The sequence below is a fragment of the Phaethon aethereus genome (assembly GCF_964289735.1).
Source record: "Phaethon aethereus genome assembly, chromosome: 4".
Lineage (NCBI taxonomy): Eukaryota > Metazoa > Chordata > Aves > Phaethontiformes > Phaethontidae > Phaethon > Phaethon aethereus.
This window is the reverse complement of record NC_138578.1, coordinates 72,151,409-72,172,972: the sequence shown is the minus strand read 5'-3', so window position 1 is coordinate 72,172,972 and position 21,564 is coordinate 72,151,409. Positions and strand designations below refer to the sequence as shown.

The following is a 21,564-nucleotide window of genomic DNA, read 5'->3' as shown; positions in this document are numbered from 1 at the left end:
TTCTGTGTTTACCTTTTTTCCTTCGACAGTAGCCCTCCTTTCAGAGGAGAACAAAGCAGAACTGCCTGCACTGAGGTGTCAAAGTCATGAAAAGATAAATCAGACAGTAATCCTGCACGTTTAGCAAATAAAGAACAATTTTGCATGTTGATGCACAGTGGTAGCCTACCACACTAATACTGCAGAATTCTCAGAAAAGGGAGTTTCAGCAAGTTAGGACTCTCATACAAAAACAACGTTTGGGTCCAAGTTCAAACTATTAGAGTCAACCAGCTACACATAATGGTTCTTTTCTAGCTGGCAAAATTCCCAGTTAACCCAATGTTATCAGAATAACCTAAAATTCTATTCCCAGAGTCTGAAAGCAGATTTCTTCATTGATCTGGAATACTATTAACACACAAACCAAAAACTGAATGAATACATGAAATGTCATCCCAAGCAAAAAGCTGAACCTGACTCAGCAGTAAGACCTTGCAGCAATAAAGATTAAACATGGACTGGGTTGTATTAGCAAGATCAAGAGGAAAAACTATTAGAAGCTCTACCCAGTACCCATGAGACTATATCTGTATCCAGTTTGGGGCCCCTGGACTAAGATAAAGAGAGATCAAAAACTAGAGGAAGTCCAGTGGATGACCACTGTGATGGCTGGGTGCTGAAGCCTACGATATACAAGTGGGGACGCTGAGAGAGGCGGTTTCGTTTAGCCTGGATGACCAGTCTGAGAGATGCAAACAGAAGAAAAACGAGAGGCAAAGCAGCAAGCTGCTGCAAGGTAAATTCCAACTGGATAAAAGCAGAGAAAAAAAAAATAATCACAGTGGTAGTGGCTAAATCCTGGACCATGTAGCCTAGAGAGGCTGTGGGAACTCTATCCTTGGATATACTCACAATTGACTCAACAAGGTCCTGAGGAACATGGTCTAGTGCTGAAGTCAGCCCTGCACTGAGCAGGAGGTTACACCAGATGGCTCCAGAAGTCTCTTCCAGCCTAAACTGTTTTCCAATTCCGCACTTGCGAAAGGCTGCAGCTCACAAACAGGAGTACAAGCACTAAGTAAATAAATACCTTGTCCTACCTCATGATTAGTACCAAGTTCTTGTGTTTATTCTGTCAGTTGTCAATGTAAGGTAATGTAACCCTTATTTACTGTAGGGTTTTTTTCTTTATTATTCTTACGTATGGCTCAAAAACTTTTGAGGCACTTAATGACTAGGAAGAGAGGCTTAATATGGATAGCTCCTTAAAACAGCAATGTAACTAATGCCCAAATTGAGATTAACAGCTCATAAAGAAGAATTCATAGACTATTTTTTTCTTGCCAACAAGCTCAACACTTATTTAACAGAACTCTGAATATCCAGAGAAAGGCATAAAAACACATATTCCTGCTCCAGAAAACCCACGGTCTCCATATACTATTTCATTAAACAGGTGTTGATCCATACATAGAATTTTATTAACAGACCATTTCGTGTTTCAGCCTTTATAAATATGTTTAAAAACAAAAGTTAATGTTGACTCCAACTTTGCCAGAGATTATATAACACCGGGAAAGGGAGACTGTATTAAAAAAATAATCAAGGAGCGAGAGTTTATATTTATTCCATTAATTTCACCTTACTCGGTGCATTTTTCAGAATCTCTAAATGTACATAACATTCTCTCACAATGTCGACCCTGAATTAAATACTCTTTACAGACAGATTAATTTTTTTTTATCATTTCTGTACTTGCAGGAACTTACAACAGTTGATATTGCCAATAAGGAAGGGAGGGAACAAAAAGTCAGTTGAACATTAAATAGTGTTTTGATTAGATAAAGAGATAGAGTGTCACATGGAAGTGATTGTGCTGATATACTCCCTCTCCCCAGTGCCCATCCACTTCTCACAGATCCTTTTAACACAGGGAAACATCAGGAAAGTTCTTGCATATTAGCTGAAGATACGAAGTCCATCTAACCCACTAATTCACTAAACCTTCATATAGACAATGAAGCAGAAGGAAAGCAGACCTTAATTTCATTCACCTGAATTAGTTCCTGAAGTCTTGTTTACATCTACCAAAAAGGTATGTAATGCTTACTCTTTCTATTCAAAAGCATGCATGTAGAATGCAGAGAACCAAACAACCGCAAGCTTTCCAAAAGGCAGCCTCACACAGGAGATGAAGGAGAAGGAATCAGGGGGAAAAAGCATTATAGCTGAATGCTGCAAGCAACATACAACACCCATCTATGCTACAAATCTTATTCACTAGCCAATGTGAGACTTTTGTAATGCTTCCTACCAGCCATTAGAAAAGAAACATACACATTTGACTTTATTTAAAGATACTATTATTAATTAAAAATATTATTATTATATTTAAAATAACTGAATCACATTAAGTCCTCACTTACTGCATAGTTTTGTATCATTACTGTAAAAAAATGCCCATACTCAAAGTACTGCTGAGCAGTGTTTCATTTAACTTCCACAATGAACCAATAACTTCAACAAGCCTCTTGGTTTTTCTGTTGAGTAACTGAAAACAGTTTTGCCCAAATAGAAGTTTAAATAAAGCAGGTTTTATCTGCGAAAGCAACTTCCTTTTATTCTGAAGGGCCGCATCTCACGTAAGATTTAATGCAAAATTTGAGGAAAAATTAACAGAACAGTAATTTTAAACAAAATTTTTATTTCACACATAAAGGGAAAACAGGGATTAAAATGAATGTGGACAGTTTCAGTTCAACACCTAGTGGAAAACAGGCCACATGACAAAGTCCAAAACTTGACACAGTGAATTAGAGGATAGGAATTCTGAAAACTGTATCATTCAATTTTCAACAATTTTCAATCTTTATGAAAAGAAAAGGCTGTTGTCTTTCTGGAACTCCAACTCTGCACCTGTGGAAGACTTGCTTTGAGAGAAAATGTTTGTTTCAGAAAAGTTCTGCAACTTTTCTTTTGTTCTATGTAGAAATGTGATAGTAAGTACAGATGAGGGGAGGACCACTAGTCTTTCATTTAAAGTAGACAGAAAGTGGCTTTCAAATAAGTAGTATTCAAAACCATATTGTGAAGACTAAAGCACCCATCAGATGAGTATATCTGAATGTCTCACGGGCTGCTGAAATACTGCTTCCAGCATCATCTCTTAATAGGGGTCTTCAGTGCCTATGCTGCTTCCCGCACCACTGACACATAAGCTTGTTTGCCTTCCTCTCTCCCCAACCCTTTTAAATGCCAGTTATTGACAACAATTAGCTCAAAATGCACCCGGATAAAGCAGTGGGGTGGGATGAAACTGCCACCAAATTCCTCTTTTCCCTCCAACGGGTTGCCCGGGGGAGCAGGCACCTGCAGCACTGGGGAGCCCAGCCAGCCCACAGGGCAGTGAAGTGGCCTGTGCTGGGTGTCTATGCCAGCTCCCTCTGCCAAAGCCTGGGTTTCTGGAGTCCTTCCTCCCAGCTTCTGGACAACTCCACATGCAGCTCAGCTAGTTTTTGTTCATTTGTGGTTAAAAGCAGTATATTCATATCCTCCCCGACAGCACATGCAGCTCTTTCTGTCCCTCCTCCTACACACTTCAGTCCTGTTCTGAGCCTGCCTCCTCCTGAACAGCCTCTAATAGGCTTCATTTAACATAAAACATGCACAGAAGAGGACACAACATCATATATAAAGTTTAACATCTCAGATTACTCAATCGTAATTATTTTAATCCATTCTCTTACCTTCTGTCGTCAGTGAATTCCCTTTCTGGAAAGATGAAAGTGGGAAATCAACAGTATAATGCTCCTTGTTATTCTACCTTCCTTTTAACACTAAAATTAGTGAAATAAGGCAACAAATGGCACAGCAGTGGACTAAATAAAGACTTTGGGTTCTTGTAGTCCATTCAAAAGGAAGGGAATTGCATGGCTTACTATTTAACTTAACATAGTTCCTAGTCCTTTTTATGGTCACTCTGCGTGTAACCATAAAAAGCCTCATCCTCGCTCTCCAAAACAGTAAATGAAAAGCACAACTACTACAGTAAAATCACAATGGTCCTGATTCTGCAAAGCTGTTTAAAAACCCGAGCATTTAAAAAGTCTGTGTTTCAGCAGAACTGTGCAGAAGCAAAGTCCAAAGGTAAAACTCATTACTCTGGGTCACTAGGGCAAGGGGACAGACAAGACACCGACTCTTTAGTCTCCCAGACAGTTATCTGCCCACACTGTTTCTCAAACCAAGCTCCTGTACATATTCAAATTAAGGAAATTAATTCAAACTCACGCTTTATGTGAAAGACCACTGGCCTTTTAGAGCTGATACAAGTACATGTGACACTTGGAAACAACCAACACATCAGGTTTCTTAGTCAGCATTACAGCTGCTTTCAGAAGCAATAATCCCTTTTCATGTGCTAACCTGGAGCCTAATGAGAGCACTAGTACTCCACCTAGCACTATACCTGTGACACTTTAAGCTCTTTCAAGAGGAAAGCTATGCATAAACAAGCAGGAAAGCAGTCTCTTTTTCTTGCTTTGGATCTTCCTGCCACACCCAAAGAGACACGTAAGAACCTGAGGAAACAGCCAGAAACCTTCCAGAGTCTCAAACTGCTGAAGAGACAGCAACTGAGCCAGAGGAGCAGCCAAGGAAACTTTCTTCACCATAGTGCTCCAGAAGGCAGGGCAGGAGCACTCCATTCCCAAGTGCCCTTGAAGGTGCTGGGATTGACAGGCAACGAGCCAACAGTGTTCTCCTTTCTTCAATCTTCTCTATAACTCAATTTTCAACTGCAGCCCCAAGCCAACACCAACACTTCCTAACGCACCACAGATATTGCCACAACTGATATGGAGAACACAACTTCATGCATAGTGCACGTGCACGCATGCATACAGTCCTGTGAGGAAAAATAAATCTACAGAGTGCTGAGAAATAATTTTACATTCCAAAGCAGGTGCTTCTCTAAGCATCCTCTTGACACTATAGAAGATTTACCCTGAATTAGTATGTAAGCAGCTTAGATGCATGCGACCAAGCACTGGAAGCATCTGGTTTTTGTCAGTATTATCTACAGGCAGCTGTAAATCTTAACTGACATATCCAGAGCAAATTCGATCTTGACAAGTTAGAGAAACTAACACATTCTCAGATGACAGACAGGGTTCAATACAAGCACAGCTGCCATTTCAAAAAGCAAGGTTTCTCCTTTTACCAAATGTCAACAACTTGAGCAAAAACTAAGCTGATTCATCTTTGCTCTTAGTGGTTCAAACTTGTATCCCATTACCCAGAGGAGCCCTTAAAGACCTCAACCTGCAGATGAAGGCTGAGAGCCCCTGCACTGCAGCCTTACCCCACAAACATCAGGCTGCTGGAAAGTAGAAAACCTGTGTACAAACCACTCAGGTGCTCATTCTTCCACATTGTACACAAGTGTGCCAGCCACTGACCCAAGCCAAAGCAATCTGACTTTCTCCTGCCATAGTTCATCCTTGGTTTTAAAAAGGGAAGGTTTACACACTTAACCTGCAAGACTCTGAATCTTAAGTGAAACTCCATTCAGCACAGATTGAAGTGCTAAGAACATGCTCCTCTCTGGGACTTTGTTTTTACCTACCATTGCAGCACTTTTTACATACTACTTTTAAGAAGCTCCCTTCTCAGCAAGCTGGAATAATATCTTTGAAGACCAAACACCTCCTCTTCATCTAATGCTGTACACAAACCCTGGCACACAGCGCAAGGCAAGCTAGGTAGGAATGCTCCCAGAAGTCAGTTACTTTCAAACAAAACACTGCAGGGCCCAAGTTCATTTACTGAAATACTTGGTTAAGCCCTAGGAATCCAAGAAGCATAATGAAGGCCACAGGAACTCCAGGGAACAGGGACTGTATTGGGATTATTAGAGGAAGCAATTACAACCCCATTGACAGCAGACTGCATATATCAACAGAAATAGCTTGTTTTGATCCTTAACAATGTTGACAGCATAAACATAGATAGCATTATTCCCTGTGGCACTGAAGGACCCTAAGAAGCTCCCTGCTTGTTCAATACCTGTAAAACTCACCACGAGGTCACACAACTTAAGAGAACGGATGCATAACATGTGGGTGTGTGGTGTGCAAGTACAGACAAAAAGTGAGCAAGTGAGCAACTCTTCTTTTCAAAACAGCGCAGAAAGTGGATGTTAAAGGGAAGGATACTAAAGGCCAGGTTACAGACAGAGACTTGGAACTTCAAAGCTGGTCACCTAGTTTGAACTTAATCCTCATATTCTCATGATGACATCCCATGGTGACCAAGATTACCTGTTCCCCATTTAAAAGGTAGTAAGGACAGCCTTTGTTCTCTGGAATTCAATGTACCTGAAAAAACTCAGGTTAAAAAGCTCAGTCTAGTGAATACCACCATTTCCATAACACTGGCAAAACCACTAAAGACTACATTAGAACAGAATTTGGACAGATGGCTTTATTTTGTTGGATGAGAAAAGTTGAGAAGCAATTAAACATCCTACTTTGAGCAGGGTCTAAATATGCCTGTTCCACTGTGCTCCCTTCCAGGCTGAAGGTCAGCATTTGTTTGAGTTAGCAGCTGTGCTACCAGAACGGGTAACAAAAGTTCATGCTCTGAAGTGCTGAGAAGCCTCCCGCTTCAGAATTAAGTCTGGTTCCATGGCAACAAACAGACAGAGGTCCACAAAAGCTTCAGCACCTCAAACATGACTGATGACTGGAGTTCTACTGCACAGTACCCTAACCCAAGAATAAAAAACAATGAAGGCTTCAGCTGGTTTAGTAGCTCTAAAGAAACTGATTCTCTTAAGCTTTGCAAACAAGGTAGCCTTGCAAGGAAGGATGCTTGCCAATTCTTTAAGTATTTTATCAGCCTATTCATTTCATGCAAAAAACCAAGTTTATATGAGGAAAAAGAGATTAGCTGAAGCAATCACATGTTCAAAACAGGTTAGATACAGCCAAGTCTGATGTCTAACATTTATTTCTAGAACCACTTCTTCAAAAATATATCATACTTCAGACATTATATCCTAAAAATAAGATACATTATGAAGGCCTTAAATAAAAACAAACACAAACAAACCACCCAAACCCCCAAAAGTAGATTACTCCTTTTCCTCATTCACCACTTTCACTGGATATCTGCATTTAGAATACCTTATTGTTTATACAAGGGCCATATTTAGAAGAGGTCATGTAACTGCTTTGAATGGCCAATGCTTTCATTTCAACAACTAAGTGACAAAACGTTAGATGTTCTTATTCCATAATACAAAAATCAAGGAAAAAAGGTATGAACAAAACTGTAACTAAGATTTGGAAAAATCATAGTAATCACACAAGTGTTTGACAAGTATTTGTATTTTAAGCTTCATATACTTACACTGATCGATAAAATACTCCATCACTAGGAGACCACTTAAGAATCCTTAGATGTCAAAGTTCTTCAATACAGGTATGGATCCTACCTATATTTGCCTATTTATGAGACATGAGATTAAGAACCTTGGCCAAAATCACTAAAGGCATCATTGGAGAAGCCAGAACGAAAACCCTTACTCAGAGAAAAAAACTTGATCAGAACTCCTTTTACTGTAATGTAGAAGGAATCTTTTAAGAAGATTAAAGATGCTTCCATGTATCATAAAGATAACACAGAGCAGGATTCAGAGCCTTAGTCCCGAGCCATATCTGCTAACTTACTCGGAACAGAAAAAAACATGTTGTTAACACCAATTTAAAATAAATTAGCAAGCTATTACCTCTATCAAAGTAAAATATCTCACAAGACACTTCTCCTATGAATCTCACTGTTTAAAATACAAATATATTTTACAGAAGCATTACCTGGCAAAGAAGTTTGTAAAAGGTCCCAATATTTTTCGTTTACTGTCCACGTCTATCTCTTGACAACACTCCTGCTGGCTCTGATCATTGGTCTCTTTAGAGGAATTCAGGGTAATATCCGAGAAGTGTGCCTCATCAGTCTCAAGATTCACAATTGCACTTGAACTGCTCGTGACCACAAAGTCCAAAATGTCTTCGTTGCTAACTGATAAAGTTGTTGACAATTCTGTACTAAGACTAGAAACACTACAGACAGAGATATCATCACTTCGATTCAGAGTTTTTGAAGTTGGACTATAAAGTTTGACAGTGTCATACCCAGTTCTTGGGAAAGTAGAGGATTTTCGCACAGCATGGTCATGTTCAGAAGTCAGAGAACGTGGAGGCACGTAAGATGGCAGTGTGCATGCGCTCTGAAAAGCCCTGTCAGGCACAATTTCAGGTTCTGACTGCTTCCTCTTCACATTTAACACACTGCAGTGAACAGGCTCCGGATTTCCTATTTCTAGAGTTGGAATACCAGAATCCACTGATTTAAGGCTATGACAATCTTCTAGAGCACTGGACAGCTGGCCAGGCCCATGCTCAGGCAATGAGAGAGATCTCAGAGTCCCAGGGTTCAGGTTTTGAAGGCCCTGGATACTGCTGCCCACTCTTGCATCCAGAATTCCCATGAAGCTCAAACCATTTAAGGAGTTGGATAAATTTGCATCAGTTGTCTTGGCCCAACTTGTAACTGGTTAAAAAGAAAAAAAAGACAAGATTATGAGTTTGCAGGAAGGTTGTGGTTTGTTCTTGGCTGTTTGTTGGTTTTGTTTGTTTTTAAATACACTCAGTCCTGTCAAAATTTAGGCTTTTAATTAAAAGTTATTCATCTTCTCTTGTGCGTGATTACTATCCCTTCCCTCTCCTTGAACAAGCAGCACAACGGCAACTTCAATTAGGCTTCTAGAAAATGTCAAGCACAAAAAGCTTTTAATAAGCAGTTCGTGTGCCAGTGGTTGCTTCATATACATCTCCTGAGTGTTACATACTATAGAAATTGCATACTATAGAAACTGCAGTACTTTAATATTCCATGTCAATATTAAGACAAATATTTTAAATTTGTTTTTCTAGTGTCATAAACGTGCATTTATTGATGTTGGGGGGCTAGAAAACTTGTTTCCATACACTTGGACCAAATTTCTGAAGTGTTCATTTAAACAGAATTTTTTATCATTCTTCTGGAAAAGATAAAACTGATAATAAATTTGTCACTGAAATAGAATGCATAATATATTAGGTTTGCATTAAGAGATGCAAAAATCTGAATAGCGATAAAGCCATGTAGTCAATGTTTGGACAAAACCCATAATGCACTTCATCAGTGCACATACTGACACTTGCAAATATATTGTATTTACTGCATTCAAGGATCACTATCCTTCATATTTGCAATACATATTCACACTGCCTCCTCAGGGGCTGCCAGCCTGGCAGTTAACCCAGTCAGTGCCCCACTTCCAGTCTAAATCTGACTGACCCTCAAAGACAGGGCAGTCAAGTATGAGCTGCAGGTTAGATGCACTGTCCTCATGGGCAATCGCAGCCTTTCATAAACCTGGAACACCACCAGGAGTGCTCCCAGAACTCCTACTGACCCTTTAAAACACTACATGATTATTACTGTGACATTACATACATCTTCTCTTTCTATATGAACAGTTAAATTATCTACAGCTCTGATGAAGTTTGCAATGTAATTACTCTGCAGCAGTTGGCAGAACAAATATGCACATATTGCTTCGGTTTCTTCACTCTGAAATACTCTGTGCTGAGTGTGAAGGAGTGAAGAATACTTCCATCTTGCAAACAGCTTGCTTTCTAGACAGATTTTTCTCCAGCTCCTGAAACCTGGTCTCCTGTTCTCTCTGAAGTGTAGTACTTAATTAAGGTGCCAGTTGTCCTCCCCACATTCTACTTTTAAAAAACAAACAAACACCACAGACACCACCCCCACTCCCCCCCAAAAAACCCCAAGCGAAACCTAAACATCTCATATGGGAAAACTGGTTCCTCCCAGCAGCTCCAAACCACTGGCTAATGGCACCTAAGCCCTGCCAAACACCATGGTTTGACACACTGTCCGTTCTTAGATCTGAGCCCATCAATACACTTCGGCTTTGTGATACTGTCAGGCAGTAAGTTGACAGAGAACAAACTACAAACATATTCCACTTGTCCAAACTGTAACAATTTTTTCCATGTGCTTTCAGTTACGTGAAAAGTTCAAGAATTCAAGAGTACCAACTCTTTAGCTTACTACGCAAATGCTATTCACCAGCTGATCCAACGCTCCATTTCAGTCCACTCCTAAGTGTAGGGAAAAGTCAAGTAGAAACAACCCTGAATATTTCACCTTTTAGAGCTTTTCAGAACTTTTTAACAGCCAGCTATGTACTACCCAACCAAAACAATCTATGCAACAATTGCCTAATCCTTTAGACACACAAGGTTTCAAATGTATTGTCTTGACTAAAAAGCTTGTGAAGATGTACACTTTTCTTATAGAGTTGCTATAGCAACTTTTCTTTTTTCACTTTACCATGGTTTGAAAGGTTTACATATCCTGCGATTCAAAGTGATGTCTTGAGATCACTAGGATACCAACTGCGTACATTATGAACCTCTCTGTTCACTACATTAGAATTGCAAGGGCCAGCAAAAAAACAAACAAAAACCCCTAAACAATGATCCCTGAATACAGGCAACAAACTATTCTACTTCATGAAGTCAACTGTGATAGTCGAAGTGTACAAATATGACATAACTCTGTAAATGGAGCATGAGATATAATTACAATTATATAGTTGGATCTCCTGCTCTCAGATCTTCTTGCTTGGATTTATTTATTTTTCTAATATAAGTCTGTTTTCCCCATGCTCACCCACCCCTTTACACACATTACATTGCTCTTTAAATAATAGCCCACCAAGCCACAACGTTACTCTCAAGCATATACACACACACAATGAAACCATATAGGAACAACTTTGATGTTGTTTCGGTAAATAGCACAAGCATGTTCCCATAACAAAGTCCTTCACTGACTGCCCTTCAAGTCTGCTCAATGATTTTCCGAAGTAGCAGCCATTCCTTAGTTCAATTGCATGGCTTTTCTCGACTAAGCTTACAAATGGTAAGCATTCAAACAGCCTTGAAAGAGCCAGTAGATACAGCAGCTCAAAGAGGCCAAACAATTCTGTAAACAAGAGAGTTCAAAGAGAAGTGAAAATAAATTTGCACATGGGGCACCGAAGCTATTTTAACTTCGCTTAGTATTTTTTAAGACAAGAAATTTAACAGGAAGAGAGCTTTTAAACGGTCAACCAGCAAATGCAGAAGTATGTAACAACTATAGCTTGCTGGAGTAAATTATGCAATAACAAGCTACAAAGGTTTTACACAGTCCAGCAAAACTGTAGGAAGCTTTGAAGTATACCCATCAAGGGCTTTAAACAAAAACTTGAGATGTAATCAGTTGTCAAAAACATACATGAGAACTCGATTCATTTTGCATTAGATTGTTATTGGATTGTTTTTAAAGATGTAGTGAAGTGATACTTATGCTCCTTATTTTAGTTGCCTCACTGCTAAATGCAAAATCTGATAACTGATGTCGAATATTAAGTGTCATGTGCTCCAATACTAACTTCTTTCCACAAATCATTTAACAACATAACATTATTGTAACATCATCATCATAAACATAGCATTATTAAAGTATTAACAGTATTATAAACTGTTGAGAAAGAATAAGCAATTTTACCTGCACAACATTCATATCCCCTATGGTTTACTAAATACATTATCATCTAAATAAAATTGCTATTTGTAAAGTTTCAACAGCCTATGTCTTCTAGGATCCATGATCTCACAAGTGTGAATATCCCAGAAGAGAGAGAACAAGGGAAACAGGAAAATACAGTAGAGGTCACAAGTGGCAATGAGAGGGTACATACATATTATTTACTCATTAAGTCTTCCAAAATAAGCGCTAAGGGGCACCAGATAGTTTGGTAGCCAGGTTCAAATTTAACATCAGGACATACATATTCATGCAAAAGATAGTGGAACTGCATAACTCCTTTACACAGTACACTGTGGATGCTACTTTACATGTAAGCTTAAGGAAGAAAAAAAAAAATCACTGAGGACTCCTAAACAAAAAGAAACTCAGGAAGTCCCTGAAATGCAAGTGTCCTAACCTCACGGAAATATCAACATACATTAGTTCTGCTTTTAGGCCCTCTCCCAGGTAAATTCTTCTGTCTGGCAGGTGGAGTTTTTGTCCACCCCAGTACGGCTGTCCATACAGCCGTACATTCCCCAGATTCTGATCACAGCATCCAAGGTGGCATGTTCTGACAATAACCAGAGGCTTTAAAACAGGTTTTGACTTTGCATATCACTGAACCACACAGAGGGCACAACTCATATTTGATTAGAATTTCTAATATCTAGAATAAAATGGCTTTTTAATCAATTTTAATATAAAATGTGAAGAAAGTTAACAGCAGTGCCAAACCACTAGCATAAAACAAAGATCAGAAAGATGCCAACTCAAGCCATGTTCTTCCAAGTTTGCTGTGACTTGCGATGCAATTTAAAACAATGAACTTGTTCAGAAGGAAGGATAAGACAACTATCTACAAAACAGGCTTCATATTTTCTTACCTCACAGAAATGAGAAGAGGAAGGTTTACATACACCACTCAGTTCTCAAAGAGTTAACATCTCAGTTTTTCCTCACACACCTTGTCTCTTCAACACTTACCTCTGCCAGCAATTTTTTTTAGAACGTTTTTAAGAGCAAGGAATTTCCTTAATTAAAGTTGCAACTGTTTGTTTTTTCTTCTTAAAGGAAAAATATTTTTTTTTAAATTAGAGGTTTATACTCTCTATGCATTTGACAATTTTTTTGTTACGTGTACCAAGAAACACATTGCTGCTGTCAAGTGCAACTGCAGGTGACCTCAGTGCACAAGAGCATCTAACCCAGTTTTGTTTATTAAACATTTCTTGGTTCAGATTGTTTATGTTCACGTTCTAACAGCCACAGCATTGCCGACAGCAAAAAATTCCCGAGGCTACGAAAGTCTAGCTTTTCACAAAGCATGAGATATAGCGATTAAGGCTACACACATAAGCACTACCAAAACTTTAATGACAAAAAGAAAAGAAACAAGCTGGGATTTTTTTTTTTTTTAATGAATTAATCTCTTGTATCCAACTCGCAGCCGGCACTCTACACGAAGAGTGAGCTTTACAAATACGGCTTCTGAAGGCTGCGCTTAGAGAGCAATGATAAGTAAACCATTTACGGCTTCTCCACTTTTTTGCTACATCGGGCAGGCAATATAAATGAGTCACGGTGTTCTTCTACAGCTTCTGCATCTGCCCCAGCTTACAGGGCTTTTTTGCTCCCCACACCACTCACTGAAAAACTTGAGGCCGCATTAAATTAGTAGCGGCGCCATGAGAAGTTCAGCGCCTGTTACTTGCGGTTTTGTTTGGTCTTTGGGAATTGCCTAGGAGACTTCGACCAGCAAGAGAGGCAGCGAGTGAGGCGAAAGTTGCTTCCTTTCCACGGGCTTTGAGGCTGACTCAACGCTATGAAGGTTTCCTAGCTGGTAACCTCAGTTGAAAAAAAAACAAAAAACAAAAACAAGACCCCACAACCAATGCCCTTCCCCAAAGCCCTGAGGAAGCAACGCTCACCCTCCTCCGTGGTCTTTCAACCCCTCGGTGAAGACTCCGGCGGCGCCCAGCAGCTCCTCTAACTTTTTAAGGTGGTCGCGGTCGGGCAGGGCGAGCCGCTGGGGCCGCGGCCCGGCCGCCCTCGACGAGACCCTCGCCGCGGGGGCTGCTCCCGCCGGCCCGCCCCGGGACCCCCCGGGCTCGGCCCCTCACCCCAACAGGTGCCTCCAAACACCCCCCCGCCGCAGGCGCGGCCGAGCCCCGGCGGGGCTGCCAGCCGCTGCCCGGCTGGGTCTGCCGCCCGAGGAGGAAGAGCCACGCAGAAACTTTGACGCCTCACCGGGGTAGCGCTGCCCTCCATCGCTCTCCTCATGCTGGGCCATGCCCAACCCGCCCCACAGCTGCTGCTGCTGTGGGACTAGGGGGCGGCTGGCGGCTGCGGCGGGCGGTCCATGTCGCTCTCCGGTCCCCGCGGAGGAGCGGCGTTCAGCGGAGGTTAGGCGGCGCGGCCCCCGCCCGCCGGGCGTCCTCTCCACATGGCGCAGGGCCTCCCATGGCGCCCGCCCCCGCGGCGGTCACGGCGCGGCGCACACCTGGCTGCGGGCGCAGCGGCGGGCTCTGCCGGCGGGACAGGTGCCGCGCTCGGTCCCCGCAGCTCTACCGCCTCCCGCACCGCCGCCGCGCCCCCTCCCCAGCGCGGTGGGGAGAGGCACCGCCCACCGGGGAGGGAGACGCCTGCGCGGTGGCGGGGGGGGGGGGGCGGGGAGGCGGCCGCCAGGGCTGTGCGGTGGCCGCCATTTTGGATAGCCTCAGCGCCCCAGAGGTGGGGGACGGCGGCGAGGGCGTATTATGCGAGCCCGGCGCGCCGCAGCGCAGCGGAGGCGGTGTGGTGACCCCGGGGAGCGGAGGGGGTTGAGGGACGGTGGGCTTTAACTGAGAGCGCTCGTTCAGAGGAGCTCCGCGCCCCACGCAGGCGGGGAATCGCTCTCGCTACCGGGCGGTTGGATGGCCGGGGGTCCTGTGGTACTGCCAGCGGCGGCGTGGGGGCCCGAGCTGTGCCGGGGCGGCCGGGTCTGCGCGCTGGTGGCCGCCGGGGGAGACAGGTCTGCGACGGGACTCCTCTTGCGTTCCTGGTTGCATTTAAGAGGAAAGCAAAATTTGGTGGTTTTGCAAGTTTGGACTGTGGAAAGTCTGGGGCATCAAGTGGAGGTGTATCCACAGCTTTCTGGAACTCATCTGTAGGGCCAAAAGTGGAGGCTCTAGGATGGTAATTGCTATTCTAGCGTGTTTGTGTTTCAGTTCTCGTCTTTACCTTCCATCTCAAAATGCTCCTTTTTGGCGTTGGCAGTCAACCTATCCTGCACATCCCTTCTCTCCACCCCCACGCTGAAATCAAAGTAGTTTTGAGACAGTGGGTACCTTGCAGGAGCAGAGCTCTCATGTTTCCTTATCATGTTTGAAATTAGCTCTTGCTTTTTTCTGTAAAGTCATACGCGTTTTTGCACCTAGACTCAGCGATGATGTCTCTGGAATGGTAGTAAGATAAAGTTGTCCCCCATCTTAACTGTGGATGTTAAGTATCAGCTTATCACCTCACACCTCTTCTGACTACCCTGAAGCTGTAAGTGTGAGTGCAGCAAATGCGAAGCCAGAAATATCTGAACTTCTGTTAATGTAGTTAGTTCAGCATCAAGAAGAGCAAAGCCGTGATTGTTCAAGCTCTGATGCGGGCAAGTTTCATGTGAATAAATTGCAAGAGCCTGAGGTAAACTTGTATGGAAGTACTTGCCACCATGACTGCCTTGACACCAGTTCCATGCTATCAAGATGAGAAGTAGGCACTGAAGACCTACCATCAACCAAAAACTGTACCTCTGCAGATACTTTCTGTGACTGGATCAGAGACTGATAAATTTTAGTGCTTATTCCACTGGATTTCTAAGATGGTATCAACATAATTAAGATTGGCACTGATTTCTCCATGTCTTTCTTTGAAAATCACTACTACCTCTGCAAGGCAGCTTGCATATTACTATTAAAAGAAGGTAAATAAAAGAAAAACAGCTTTGAAGCACTGTAAACTTGTTTATATGCAAGAGACATTATTTTGGTGTATATACTGTCACTAACTCCTTTTTCAGTATTAACATTTTCCTTCTGGTTTTGAGAGTGGCAATTAATTCTTCTGTTGGAGGAACCAGAAGAGTGTATTATAATCATGGTATCAACAAACTTGGGTCAAAGTTGTTAGGTTCCCAGGGTAAATAACAGAATGGAAATACACAGTCATGAATTCTGTAAGTCTGCAGAGTGTCTCCAAAGGAAGTAATGATACTCCCACTTTCATAATATCGTTTAGGCTGACAAAACTATTTGAAAAATCTGCCGCAGGAAATCTTTCAGCAGTAGCAGAGCATAGAGCACAGCCAAAAGTTTCAAATCACAGAAGGAGTTAGGCGCTTAAACACTTTGTGAGTCAGCACTTGCCCAAGGATAGAATTTTGCCTAACAATCATAATACCTTTGAGATCCCATTCTAAGGGATTTATTTTAGTGGATATTTTCCATTTCCAACCCACAGATGACTCTGCCTATTCAACTGGTAGGTTTTTTGATACCCACTCATAACAAAACTCTTACTGTTCTTTCCACTGAACAAACATGCAACAGCTAGGGTCCCAATGTGCTAGGCAGCATGAAAATACCAGGGTCAGCCTCAAAATGTTTACAGAAAATCACAGCTTAGTCAATATTAAAAAAATACTTTTATCACATGTGAATGACTGTATAACACGTAGAAAAGGGTAAATAGCATTTCAGATTGTTGTGAGCCATTAGCAAAAGTTGACTTTTTGCATTAGTAGTTAGCTAATTCTATTAAAGCCACCTCCATCTGAGACAACATAGTTTCTGTCTGCAAGTATTGCATATTATTATTCCTCTGTATTGGTAAAAGCTGAAGGACTGGCATTGTGTGACTAAATACAGCATCATACCATTAGCCCTCGTGGAAGCGTGGCATGTCCTAATTATTAAAAGGAAACGGAGCAGGTACTACCAGGTACAGGAAGTATAAATGCATAACTAAGTGCAAAGGGGACATTTAGCGCCTTGTTTCTCAGCTGTGCAAAATTTGGAGTTCATCCCGAAGGGCATGCTGAGAAATCCAGTCATCCTATTTTAAAAGGTGGGTCGTAAGTAAATCCTTAAAAGCATGGTAAGCTTACTCAGTGTGGTTATCATCAGTGCCCTGCCATTAATTCAGAGCTGGGTAAACCTGTAAAATTCTTGATTTTGTAAAAATTTTTTGGGACAAAATCCTGACATTTTGTTCAAAAGTGTCTTGCCTGTGGCTGTTGTGTAGAAATGAAGCACTACATAGAGCAGCCTTCAAACTGGCAAATGATGTTCATGTAGTGAGCAAAAAGCATCTAAGTGGTCTAATAACAGATTGGTGCTAGGGAATTTAATTTTTTGAAAACATTCAATTCAAAAGCCCTGTCATACAACTCATATTCACGCCATCAGAATTCAATATGCCAGTTTTATGGTTACTCTACAAAACAGCTTCAAGGGTTTGTGCTCTGTTCTGTCTCACTGATTTCTCCAAAATATACTATGTAGGAAAAAAGTATGTTTACTTTTTAGGCAAAGTCATAGTCCTTCCTTTGTTCCTTTAGAACAAGGTAGAGTTAAGGAACAGAAACACAAGCTTCTGTCCTGCTTCTTATGCCTGTAGATGTGGGAACTCATTCTTCGCTTAGGCTTTCAGTTCTGTTTTGAAGCTTCAGCAATTTTGCAATTGATAAAACTTAATTTAATTTTTTTTAAGAACTGGATGGGAACATCTAGATTGAATTCTCATTCATCAGAAGCCAAGTATGATGCAAGCAGCTTTCAGAGACAGCCAAACTGAGCTTCGAGTCAGCTGTGCAGCTCCCTGTCCATCTGGAGGTCAGTAATTCTCTGTCATAAAGCAGAAGACATTTCAATATAGTACTTTTTTCTCTACCTCACCAAAGACACGCATATGGAGAAGACACAGCTGTTGCACATCATGGAATACTAGCTGACCAACAGTTCCTGCCTCCATTTTCCGTCACTCATTTAAGGTAGTTTTAGCTCATATGAGCAAAGAGTGTCGCAAGTGAGGGTTAATCTCTGTTGCTGTCCATCATGCTAAGGGACAGAAAAGTTCTCCTTGAAGGTGAGTGTTAGAACAGAGGTGAGACATTGATATTTTTCCTCCTTGCTTTACATAAGTATTTGTATGTATGGTAAAAGCAACTAATGCATGTTTTATGGCACAGGGAAAGGGAACAATTAATAAATTCAGGTTTCTGTTGACTTGTAGCAATGAGCAGAATGATTTGATCAAAAATACCAATACCTCACAAGAAAATGGTAATGTTTTTGACAAGTGGAGGATACTATGCTCTTCTACTTCAAATTCGTTGCCAATTAATTTTGTTCTCACAAAACTAATATTTGCCTTTTGCGCATCTGTGTGTGATAGCAGTCCATTTCCAGCACAGACACCTGCATGGGCATTCCTACTAGCAATGGAACTTCTGTGCACCAAACCATTTTAAGAGGTTTAGGATGAATCAGGAACCGCTGAAGAACGTGGCAGTTCATTCTCTCAAAAGGCTGCCGCCTCCTGTAGGAACTTAAACCTGTTATAGGATGAGGAAAGTGAAGCCAGGTCTACAACTACCATTACTGTTAATCTTTGTTACCACTGCGTAAGAATAGACTTACGTGTTTTAAAGTTCCCCTCCATGAGACAGCAAGAAAATGAAGAGCAGGGAAGGTAGGGTAAGATGGTGTGAGACTTTCCAGCATGTTTGAATTGATAAGACTGAAACGTGATACATGTGACTGGAGTGTTTATATTGCTGTCTACAAGCTGTTTAGGAAAGACAAAATGAGCAATAAGGTGTGAAGGAGTAAGACTATACAAACTAAAAATACTGCTTCTTGTACTAATATCTCAGGATTGCAGAATCTTAAGTGCCCATAAATAATTTCTAACAAAGCCTTCATGGTACTTCTGTTATGGATCTTAACTCATCACTGAATCATACAAGAGAAGGAAACAAGGTTTTTATTATGCACAGCTGCATAATAAAAAGTTGGGATGCTATAGCAGATTTATTCTCTTAAGCAAGCACAATTTAAATTACATTTCCAAAAGCAAATAGATTAATTCTGTAACACAAAAGGCATTACACCCAACATGTGGTAACTTTCTACTGGAACTTGCTAGGAAAAAAAAGGAAGTACTGGGCTAAAAATTGGTTGTTGCCTAGAACTAGTAATGATGAATGAAAACAAGTAACGTTCAGTTAGGTCAGATAACAGATCCAATTCATATGTTGATATGGATCTGCAAGAATGTAATATTTTTGTATTGAATAAAATTGTAGGGAAAATGAAGGAAAAATATTTTACAAGCATGAATGACATTTGAGACTTCTTGAAGAAGACTTTGTTGTCAAATAGAGAAGGGTTCCAGAGTCAAAAGACCAGGGGCTAAAACCCTGTCTCAAAGTGAAGACAATAAAAAGCCAAGCATCAATACAAAAATTAGAAGTTATGAAATGTAAACAAAAAAAAGAGAAAAAGGAAAAAATCCTACTGAAAGGTTATTAGGAACAAAAAGCATGCTAGCAGTCCTTAACATACATTGTTGTATGAATAAAGTAACTGTGCAAATGGGCAATCTAACACTTCTTTTTTCTCTGTAAACTATGAATCAATTTAATAGTCCTTCTGGATATAAGCTCTTCCTGTATGGAAAACAGGATTCAGAGAAATCTGGAGGTCACGTAGTTTCTCGTTTTGCCCAGAGGCAGGATGTATGTGTATGTACCTACACTATTTCTGAAACGTTTGTCTAATCTGTTGCTAAAAATCTGTAATGGTGGAAGTGGCATCCCTTTTTTAGGCAGTCTATTCTAGTGCTTATGTATTTGCTTTTAGTACTGCTACTGTACTGTAGTGCCATTTGCTCAGGCATTTCCCTGGCTACAGACAAAAAGAGCACTGAAATAAATATGAAAAATACACTAATTTATACTATTTAATAGGCTTAATTGTTTAGATTGATTTTAGAAGAAATTCAAGAATTTGAGAACTCTCAATTCTGTGATACAAGGAGAATTGCTACATCTCACTGTATCTCCGTTTTCTTGTGGTGAGTAAAATAAGGTCTATGCAGAAATGATGGGCAGTTAAGCCTTCTTCATTAACAATTTCTAAAGGCTTTATGTGAAGAGCCATTGTAGCGATATTCCGTTCCCATTACTGCCGTTAACAAAAGCGACCCTGCCTTGTAGCGACAGGGAAGGAGAGTTGCTGCTGCTTTTGCGCCTTGTCACGTTCTTGGATTAATGGGGTTCTACAGTTGCAAATACATCACAGTAACGGATACAGTTCCTCCAGGAGCACTTGCCCTACAGGAAGGCTGTCGGGTAGGAGACGGCAGCATACACACAAGTCTCTCACCTCAGTCTCTGGCCTCAGAGCATTCTTTATCAGCAAAGCTATACACAGCAATGAAGTAGGGCAGGGAAACCAATGGTTTGCCACCCAGTCACTTTTTCTTGGCAGTGTGATCACCCACTGCCAGCTTTGTTTTTCCCTTTTCATCCCATTATCATCATACTGGAGCACAGAGGTAGCTCATAAAATATATATGCACTTGCACGTTGTAATACGTTTTAAGAGCCACTCAAACACTAGAAAAGGGATCTTGCTGTAGAAAGCTAAAATGTATTGGTTAAGTTTCATTTGTCCCGAACCTCTGGAGCCTTGTTGCTATTAGTTTCACAGGTCATGAAAGAAAATGATGCAAGATGCTGTATGTGAAAGGTAGATGCCAAATTCATTGGGGATAATACCTAAATATGCTGGCCTTGGCAGAAGAATGAGTTGCTGTGGAGGAATCCTGAGCAGACTGGCTCTCCAGGAGCCGCGGTACCTCTCCATGTATTTTCACTGTGGACAGTGAAACTCCCACAGAGCAGTATTTTGGCATGCATTCAAGGCCTGTCCTACCACTGATGGACACAACTGCTGCCAAGGACTATGCAGTGGATTTGACATAACAGAAGCACTGTTTACATTGGAAATTAATTCTTTAGGATGTGTGGTGTTAATAATTCAGATAGAACAATTCTAAGACCTGGCTGATCAACTTTAGTTCTTTTATCAAGCACCTTCTTTAAACACAATGAAAATAGACTCCCTCTGCTGTATTTAAGAAATAATTAAAAATAATTTATGCCTTTGAAAGTTTTAACTACGAAGTTTAACGCATGCTAGATACTAATGAACAAAAGTATTCACCCACGGACCTTACAGAGCAACTATTTTCCATTATTTCCCAAGTGTGTATTTATGTGGTGCTTTCATCGCATGCCTAATGCAGAGGCATTGCAATCGGTCTACACAGAATCCCAAGTCTTTATGGCTGTAAACCTGCACCAACAGAATGCACACATCTCCACCGGGCTGCGTCTGAGCTGTTCAAAACAGGGTCTGCCTTTTCTCCTTTTTGTAAAAGGAGGGCTGGCCGCAGAGTTAGGGGTGTGCATTTTCCTGTCACAGATGTAGTTCTTCCAAAAGTAGAAGGGAGATACTGACCGTTTGATGGCCAAACACGAGTAGAAATCAGAAATAAAGCCTGCTATTTTAGATGCTGTACTATATAAAAGTTCTTTGACTGATATGAGAGAGGTGGTCTGGGTTTGTTTGGGTTTTGTTTTGTTTTGTTTTTTAAAGTGGTCTCATGTTCTCTAAACATGAAGCTGTCATTACAAATTAATTTTTGGAATGCAATGGTGACATTTTCTACAGAAATAACTGGAGTGGGGACTAAGCTCATTATGTTTGCTTCTCTTTTTTAAAGAACATACACAGTTTATTTAATTTTCCTGCACTATATTGAAAAATTATA

The 21,564-nt window shown here is 41.1% G+C and overlaps 1 protein-coding gene across 1 annotated transcript in view; it reads right to left on the bottom strand.

The window, feature by feature from the left end:
- TBC1D14 (TBC1 domain family member 14) overlaps positions 1–14,080 on the bottom strand; it is a gene marked incomplete at its 3' end in the record, with an annotated part of 70,961 nt that extends 56,881 nt beyond the window's left edge. Inside the window, exons 1-2 of the mRNA XM_081999339.1 lie at positions 13,942–14,080; positions 7,860–8,595 (exon numbers count right to left, since the gene is read on the bottom strand). Coding sequence (XP_081855465.1) covers positions 7,860–8,595; positions 13,942–13,984 — 779 coding nt within the window. The 5' untranslated portion in view covers positions 13,985–14,080. The remainder of the gene's footprint in view (positions 1–7,859; positions 8,596–13,941) is intronic.
- Between the last annotated feature and the right edge of the window lie 7,484 nt (positions 14,081–21,564).